Raw genomic sequence first — 9,388 nt, forward strand, 5'->3', positions numbered from 1 at the left:
TTTTCCTGACCTCTAATCCTTCTGCTTATGCTGTCACCCTTTCTTCTCCGTTGGGCTCCTCCGATCACAATCTTATATCTTTATCTTCTCCTATCACTCCAATCCCTCCTCAGCGAAGGTGCCTCTGGCGTTTTGCCTCTGCTAGTTGGGGGGACCTGAGGAGGTATTTTGCTGATTTTCCTTGGAATGACTACTGCTTCCGTGTCAGAGACCCGTCTTTGTGTGCTGAGCGCATAACAGAGGTGATAGTGTCTGGCATGGAGGCGTACATTCCTCACTCTTTTTCTCGTCCTAAACCTTCTAAACCTTGGTTTAACACAGCTTGTTCTCGTGCTATACATGATAGAGAGGTGGCCCACAAAAGGTACTTAAGCCTTCCTTCACCAGAATCTCATGCACTTTATATTTCTGCCCGGAACCATGCCAAGTCTGTTCTCCAACTAGCCAAAAACTCCTTCATTAACAGAAAATGTCAAAACCTTTCAAGATCTAACTCCCCTCGTGATTTCTGGCATCTAGCCAAAAATATCTCCAATAACTTTGCTTCTTCTTCTTTCCCTCCTCTACTTCAACCAGATGGCACCACTGCTATCACATCTATTTCTAAAGCTGAACTCTTTGCTCAAACCTTTGCTAAAAACTCTACCTTGGACGATTCTGGGCTTGTTCCTTCCTCTCCTCCACCCTCTGACTACTTCATGCCACGTATTAAAATTCTTTGTAATGATGTTTTCCATGCCCTCGCTGGCCTAAACCCTCGGAAGGCTTATGGACCTGATGGGGTCCCTCCTATTGTTCTCCAAAACTGTGCCTCCGTGCTTGCACCTTGCCTAGTCAAACTCTTTCAGCTCTGTCTGTCAACATCTACCTTTCCTTCTTGCTGGAAGTTTGCCTACATTCAACCTGTTCCTAAAAAGGGTGACCGCTCTAATCCCTCAAACTACCGTCCTATTGCTTTAATATCCTGCTTATCTAAAGTTTTTGAATCTATCCTCAACAGGAAGATTCTTAAACATCTATCACTTCACAACCTTCTGTCTGATCGCCAGTATGGGTTCCGTCAAGGCCGCTCTACTGGTGATCTTCTGGCTTTCCTTACCGAGTCTTGGTCATCCTCTTTTAGAGACTTTGGTGAAACTTTTCCTGTTGCCTTGGACATATCAAAAGCCTTTGATAGAGTCTGGCACAAAGCTTTGATTTCCAAACTACCCTCCTACGGTTTCTATCCTTCTCTCTGTAACTTCATCTCAAGTTTCCTTTCTGACCGTTCTATTGCTGCTGTGGTAGACGGTCACTGTTCTTCTCCTAAATCTATTAACAGTGGTGTTCCTCAGGGTTCTGTCCTGTCACCCATTCTCTTCTTATTATTCATTAATGATCTTCTAAACCAAACTTCTTGTCCTATCCACTCCTATGCGGATGATACCACCCTGCACTTTTCCACGTCTTTTCATAGACGTCCAACCCTTCAGGAGGTAAACATATCACGCAGGGAAGCCACAAAACGCCTGACTTCTGATCTTTCTAAAATTTCTGATTGGGGCAGAGCAAACTTGGTATTGTTCAATGCCTCAAAAACTCAATTCCTCCATCTATCAACTCGACACAATCTTCCAGACAACTATCCCCTCTTCTTCAATGACACTCAACTGTCCCCCTCTTCTACACTGAACATCCTCGGTCTGTCCTTTACTTATAATCTGAACTGGAAACTTCACATCTCATCTCTAGCAAAACAGCTTCTATGAAGTTAGGTGTTCTGAGACGTCTCCGTCAGTTTCTCTCACCCCCCCCAGCTGGTAACTCTGTACAAGGGCCTTATCCGTCCATGTATGGAGTATGCTTCACATGTCTGGGAGGGTTCCACTCATACTGCTCTTCTAGACAGGGTGGAATCAAAAGCTTTTCGTCTCATCAACTCCTCTCCTCTAACTGACTGTCTTCAGCCTCTCTCTCACCACCGCAATGTTGCATATCTAGCTGTCTTCTACCGCTATTTTCATGGCAACTGCTCTTCTGATCTTGCTAACTGCATGCCTCTCCTCCTTCCGCGGCCTCGCTGCACAAGACTTTCTTCTTTCTCTCACCCCTATTCTGTCCACCTCTCTAACCTCTCCTTCCTACATAAATAAAAAAAAAAATATGTATGTATGTGTGTATGCATGTGTGTGTATAGCTGTCAGTGTATCCATCTATCTGTCCATCTACCTATTGATCTCTCTGTCTGCCGCTGTTGACAGATACTACAGCATCAGGTTCCCCGGCAGCAGCATGAAGGCAGATGTGTGGCGGCGCTGCCTTGACAAGCTGGCCAATGCCGGCGTCACGGTGGAGTGTGTTGGTGGTGGTGTTGTTGTTGGTGGTATTGTAGCACCGCGCACCAGCCCCATCACGGAGGAGGAGGAGAGGGAGCTGCACACCCTTGCCAGCAGCAGGATGTTATGTGTGTGTGTGTGTGTGTGTGTGTGTGTGTGTGTGTGTATATGTGTGTGTGTGTGTGTGTGTGTGCTTGCGTGCGTGGTATGAGAGAGAGAGAGAGAGAGAGAGAGAGAGAGAGAGAGAGAGAGAGAGAGAGAGAGAGAGAGAGAGAGAGAGAGAGAGAGAGAGAATTTTTTTGTCTTTGTGTGTGTGTGTGTGTGTGTGTCACCACAGCATTCCTGCCCCACTCTTCACCCTCTGGTTCTCCCACACAGACGGCCTGAAGAGCGCGGCGCTCTTCAGTGCGCGCCGAGGATGCAAGATGATTTTCAGTGTTGCGTGCTGTGCGTGTGTTTAGGTCAAGTGTAAGTGACGGCTGAGTTAGTGCAAGATTAGGCTGAGTAGTGTTCTGTTCTGAAGTGTTTGGCGGTTCTTGGGGTCACTTTCCACCTGCAGTATGTCTTGTGTCAAAGTTGAAGCTGAGAATTAAGTTAGTACAAGCGGAGGATTCAAGTGATTTGGTTCAGCTCACGGTGATTCTTAATGTTGCACCTGCTGTTTGTCTTTAGGCTAAGTTAAGTTACAACTAGGTTGAGTCACCTCAAGCTGAGGGTGAAGGCTGCTGTTGCTATTGCTGCTTCTGCTGCTGCTGCTGCTGCTGCTGCTGTTGCATGCAGTCTTCACCTCAACTTGGTCAGGTTGATGCTTTCTTCATTTCTGTGTTGAGTTTCAAGTTTACTACAAGTGGTGGCAGGTTTGTCACGTTCTCGTAAGTGGATGCACGGGTGTGAGTGTGGCGGTGGTGGCGGTGGCGGTGGTGGTGGTGGTGAGAGCCGTGCATCCCCCAGGGAAGGGGAACACCCGCCACGTGCAAGTGTGGCGAGGAGCTTCACCACAAACACTGTATTCTCTGTACCACACATGGCTGATTCCCTCATTAAAAGCTGTAGTACGTGTTGTGCAACCACTTGTTTGTATCTCCTTCAGGTGTGTGTGTGTGTGTGTGTGTGTGTGTGTGTGTGTGTGTGTGTGTGTGTGTGTGTGTGTGTGTGTGTGTGTGTGTGTGTGTGTGTGTTGTTACGTGTGAGCATACACTGAACTCTAGGGGATGGACCATGAAGGGGTGTTGCTCACACTAACAATGGAAGGGTTAAAAGAAAAGAGAAAAGGAGACATTTAAACTGCTATTTAATATCTTAAAGTTAACCCTTAAATTAAGTAACAATACAAAATTGAAGATTATTTGTAAGTAAAAGTAAGTAACACAGTGGCAATCTGAACTGGACTGAATAACTTAAAAGACTGGTTCAGTTAATAACTTAAGCCAAGTTAGTAAATGCATATAGATACAAACTACAAAAATAAACACCTTTACATATACATAATAGAAAATAAATATAAATGTGTTTGTGTGTGTGTAAATGTGTTTATGTGTGTGTGTGTGTGGGTGTGTAACACTGGTGTAACTCTTACCACCGCTCTCGAGTGTATATGAGGCTCCCAGCGTATGCCAAGGCGACCTCAGAGCTGTAGCGACCCTTGGAGGAGACTGAAGCTCGATGGAACTCCACCCCTCGTTATCGGCTTGGTAGCCTGCTAGAGGTCACGTATCCAGTATGCCTCAAGCTATACACGTGGCAGCGCCACGAGTTGAGAGGCAGGCACCTGGTTCCGTGGTAGAGTAGTCACGTGTGTGACATTCCCCCCTTCTTAGGATGACGCAGAAGGAATGACTCTGCGTCATTAGAGAAGTGAGGTGGTTCCTGTCCCGTGAAGGTTGATTCCACCAGAACGTGTGTAGTCTGGGGCCCGGTAGATGGTTCTTCTGGCAGTGCTCGGCCCTCGGCTGCCTCCATCGACCGGTTCACAAGGCACGACTGCATCCCCGGCAACAGGATCCTAGGGTCCTCAGGGTCGCGACGGGTAGTGATGCGAGGCGTAGTGGGAAGGCGAGACAAAGTGTCAGCAAGGCAGTTGTCCAGTCCCTTAATATGGTGCATTTCAATGTGGTAAGGCTGGAGCTGTAGAGACCACCGTAGCAGACGTTGGTTAGTGAAGCGGTTCCTGTTGAGAAAAGTAAAAGGGTTGTGGTCAGTGTAGATTTGGAGTGGCTGGGTGTTGGACTGAAGATAGTACTCAAACTTCTTGATGGCAGAGATAATGGCTAAAAGTTCTTTCTCGATAGTGCTGTAATTCTTCTGATGGATGTTGAACTTCTCGGAGTGGTAGGCGACTGGGTGAAAGATTCCGTCAGATTCTTGCAGGAGGGCGGCACCCGAAGCGTGATCACTGGCGTCAGTATGTATGATGAAGGGTTTACTGAAGTCAGCCGCACGCAAAACCGGTTCCCGAGCAAGCAAGTTCTTAAGTTGATTGAAGGCATGTTGGCAGGCAGGGGTCCATTCGTACGCCACATTCCCACTAGTTAGTCTAGTAAGTGGCCCAGCTGCGTCTGCGAAGTTTGGACAGAAACGCCGGTAGAACCCCGCCATACCCAGGAAACGGCGGAGCTCGCGTCGAGTAGTGGGAGTTGGGTACTTCAGTACTGCGTCGACGTTAGCGGTCTTGAGCCGGACGGAGCCTTGTCCAATCTGATGTCCTAGGTAGGAGACGGTGGCAGCTCCGAACGTAGACTTCGCCAGCTTCACGGTGAGGTTCGCTTCCTGCAGACGGCTGAGCACATTCTGGATCTGGTACAGGTGGTCATCCCAGTCATGTGAAAAAATAAGAATATCATCTAAGTAAACCAGCACTCCTTTTAATCCCTGCATTACCTTGTTCATTGCCCTCTGGAAAGTAGCGGGGCAATTCCTCATGCCAAATGGGGCTACTACATACTGGAAAAGTCCAAAAGGGGTGATGAAGGCAGAGACTATCTGAGCTCTTTCAGTAAGGGCTATTTGATAATGCCCTTTTAATAGGTCCAGCTTAGTAACAAATTTGGCTTGACCCACTTCATCTATCAGGTCGTCTACCCGAGGCAGAGGATAGGCGTCAGGAATGGTGACGGCGTTGACCCGTCGGTAATCCGTGCAGAATCGCAGTTGTCCGTTCTCCTTGGGTACTAGGAGGCAGGGTGATGCCCATGGGGAGCTGCTGGGTATAGCCAAGCCCTGCTCTAATAAGTACTGGACCTCCTTCTGCATCTGTTCTCGTTTCCGGGGGTTGACTCTGTAGGGAGACTGCTTGATAGGGAAGGTCCCTGGGAGCACCTTCACATCATGGCGGAGGACATTACAGATTTTAGGATGGTCACTGAACACGTCATACTGGGAGATCAATCTTGAGATATCCAGTGCTCGAGAGGATGAAAGATGACGGAGCTGATCATCTAAGTGTTGGATAATGTAGGTGTTGTTTTGCGTGTCCTTGGGATGTATGGTGTTTGTGTCAATCTCAGTGGTAATACATTTATCATACATCAATGAACACACAGAGGCAGGTTTTAACTCTGAGTCAGCCTCCTGGGGTTCAATGGTACCACAGGAAGCTACTCTAGGGGTTGGTTGGGCGCCAGTCACAGGGGTTCTACATTTATACATTTTTAGGAGATTAACGTGTATTAACTGTGTTGCCTTTCGGCGGTCTGGAGTGTTTATGATGTAGTTGTTATCTCCTACCTTTTCCACTACCTCATCATCATCTGGGACCTTAGAGGGCCGGAACACTCTCATAAGAACTCCATCCTGTTTGTAAAAGGCAGGGTAATGAGTAATTTGATCTGGAGGGATAACCTTGTCATGAAATTGAGTCAAAGTAGTGTCTTCCTGTTGAGCCTCAGTGAGAAGTTTTTCAGAAAATATTTGATTGAGTTCAAGTGGGGATGGGCTCTTCTTTGGAAGTGAGAAAGTCTGATCAGATTTCCTTGCTTGTACACGAGTAGTGACACAAACAGGGAATAAGCCTGGTTGTTGCTCTTCTAACTGTACAGTGGGGTTATCCATCAGCATTGTGTCACTAATTACCAAAGGGGGAGTCACCTTACTGCCAGCTAGGTCATTAGCGAGGAGTAGTTGAGCATTAGGGATGGGTAAGGCTGGTTCTTCACTAACTCCTATTATCACTTCACCTCTTACTAGTGGGCTATCAAGATGTACCTTAGCTAATGCAATGGGGAAGGGGTCATGGAAGTCTTTTAAATATACCTTTTCACCTGTGTAACACTGTTCAATACCAGGGACTGCTGACTTCAGCACTAGGGACTGAGCTGAACAGGTGTCTCTGACAATCTTAACTGGGTGATCCTTGTTATCAATGCTGATGGTGCCTACAGACCTGAAAGGCTCAAATAAGTCTTTAGGTACAGGGAAGGAGGGAAGAGCTTGTATGGAAGCAACTGGCTTGGCAGGATATGTTTGAGCTACCTTGCACTTGGGATTAGGACAGTTCTTTATGAGGTGCCCCGGCTGTTTACAAAAAGCACAAAATAGAGGTGGTCCAGTACTACTGCCGGTCATTTTACCAACCCCTGAGTTACCTGAGTTCATCTTACCACTAGGAGTCTCGGTCAGCTTGTCTGAGGTTGCCTTGCGATTCACCAGGGAAAAAAGGTCCGCTAACTGAGCGGCTTTGAGAAGATCTGTTTCTTCTTTGTTGGTGATGTGTAACATTACTGAGTAAGGGAGCTTACGCATGAACTCTTCTAAGGCTAAGAGATTTACTAATTCGTCGTACGTGGTTATCGCGGCTGACTTAAGCCAACGCTTGAGAGCCCTCAGTTTCTCTGAGGCAAACTCTAGATAGGTTTGTTGCGGAGTTTTGAACATTTTTCGAAAAGACTGACGGTATCCTTCTGTGGTAATGGAGTACGTCGCTAGGATGCCCTGTTTGACACAGTCGTAATCCGTGTTGTTTTCGAGGCCGTTCACAATAGTTAAAGCCTTTTGGCTGAGTTTGGGTTTAAGAAGCCAAGGCCAGTCTTCTCGGGGCAGTTCAAAATGTACTGCTGTGTCCTCGAACTGTCCAAAGAAAGTTTCGGGGTCTTTGTCAGAGAACTGAGGGAGTAGTGAGAGATATTTAGTTAACTTTTGTTTGAGGTCAGCTGTGGTGGTTGATCGAGATTTTAATTGTGTGAGTTGGGTCTCGTGGATTCTTTCTTTTTCTCTGTCCTCTCTTTCTTTTTCTCTCTCCTCTCTTTCTTTTTCTCTCTCCTCTCTTTCTTTTTCCTCCTTTTCTTTTACATATGCCAGATCTCTTTCCGCTTTTTCTTTTTGAAAAGCTAGTTCTTCTCGCCTTAGTTCTCTCTCTTCTCTCTCTCTTTCTCTTGCTGCCTCTCTCTCTTCTCTCTCTCTTGCTGCCTCTCTCTCTTCTCTCTCTCTTGCTGCCTCTCTCTCTTCTCTCTCTCTTGCTGCCTCTCTCTCTTCTCTCTCTCTTGCTGCCTCTCTCTCTTCTCTCTCTCTTGCTGCCTCTCTCTCTTCTCTCTCTCTTTCTCTTGCTGCCTCTCTCTCTTCTCTTGGTGCCATTAGTTTCAGCTTTTCGAGTTCGAGCATTAAACTGGCGTCGTGCTGTGAAGCAGCACTAGTGGCTTCACCTCCAAGGTGAACTAGGATTTGAGTTCGGAGTTCTTCCTTCCGAATGTCAGACGGATATGAGACATCAAACTGTCGGGCTATGTACTTTAAATCATCCTTTGTCACTTTGGCAGTTTGTAGCTCCGCCACAGAAGGATTACTGCAAAATGCGTCCAAGTTTAACTCATGCGACATGATTAATGAGCGTGAGGTCAATTGAACCAAATCAAGTGTGTCTGAGCCCTACACTGAAACCTGATCCAAGACCTAGGTTCGCCACCACGAGTCGGAAGGACCCGCGTGAACGACAGGTTCGAAACCACGAGTCGGAGGGAAATGAGTTGACCCGCGTGCATCGACAGAGACTCGTTTTTGAGTCTAGTTGAGTCAAGGTTAGCAACGCCTTAACTGTGCTTCTGAAGAGGCAACGAATCGAAGAAGTGTAGCGATAATCACTGCCCCAAAATGACTACCATAGAACTAACACTTAAGCACTTGTAATGGCTTGCCGTATTCGCTGCTTTCAAGCAAAGAGTAGAACGCAAGTTCCCATGTTTTAAGGAGTCTCGGAGTTCGGGGTGAAGGTCACTACTATGGGGAATCGAACCGACACTAAAGCAACACTGAGGAAATCAATTGTTAGGTTTTAACGCTTTTATGACTAGACGCCGGTACCTCGCGTACTTTTAAAGCGGAAAAACGCAAAAATTCACCAACAAAGAAATAAGCACAACTTCATAATATGAACTAGTGTAGTTATATGTATGTGTAAACATGTGTAATATCCCGGACGGGCCTCCAATTGTTACGTGTGAGCATACACTGAACTCTAGCGGATGGACCATGAAGGGGTGTTGCTCACACTAACAATGGAAGGGTTAAAAGAAAAAGAGAAAAGGAGACAGTTAAACTGCTATTTAATATCTTAAAGTTAACCCTTAAATTAAGTAACAATACAAAATTGAAGATTATTTGTAAGTAAAAGTAAGTAACACAGTGGCAATCTGAACTGGACTGAATAACTTAAAAGACTGGTTCAGTTAATAACTTAAGCCAAGTTAGTAAATGCATATAGATACAAATTACAAAAATAAACACCTTTACATATACATAATAGAAAATAAATATAAATGTGTTTGTGTGTGTGTAAATGTGTTTATGTGTGTGTGTGTGTGGGTGTGTAACACTGGTGTAACTCTTACCACCGCTCTCGAGTGTATATGAGGCTCCCAGCGTATGCCAAGGCGACCTCAGAGCTGTAGCGACCCTTGGAGGAGACTGAAGCTCGATGGAACTCCACCCCTCGTTATCGGCTTGGTAGCCTGCTAGAGGTCACGTATCCAGTATGCCTCAAGCTATACACGTGGCAGCGCCACGAGTTGAGAGGCAGGCACCTGGTTCCGTGGTAGAGTAGACACGTGTGTGACAGTGTGTGTGTGTGTGTGTGTGTGTGTGTGTGT

The 9,388-nt window shown here is 46.4% G+C and overlaps 1 protein-coding gene across 1 annotated transcript; it reads right to left on the reverse strand.

The window, feature by feature from the left end:
- Positions 1-3,799: 3,799 nt before the first annotated feature.
- On the reverse strand, positions 3,800-8,683 carry LOC135104992 (uncharacterized). The gene is made up of 2 exons (XM_064012849.1): positions 5,373-8,683; positions 3,800-5,108 (listed from the first exon to the last, which is right to left on the reverse strand). Exons 1-2 carry the CDS (start codon positions 8,121-8,123, stop codon positions 4,104-4,106), a joined length of 3,756 nt encoding a protein of 1,251 aa, XP_063868919.1. The 5' UTR covers positions 8,124-8,683; the 3' UTR covers positions 3,800-4,103.
- Positions 8,684-9,388: the final 705 nt, after the last annotated feature.

Source organism: Scylla paramamosain, chromosome 11 (assembly GCF_035594125.1).
Source record: "Scylla paramamosain isolate STU-SP2022 chromosome 11, ASM3559412v1, whole genome shotgun sequence".
In the NCBI taxonomy this organism is placed as follows: Eukaryota; Metazoa; Arthropoda; class Malacostraca; order Decapoda; family Portunidae; genus Scylla; species Scylla paramamosain.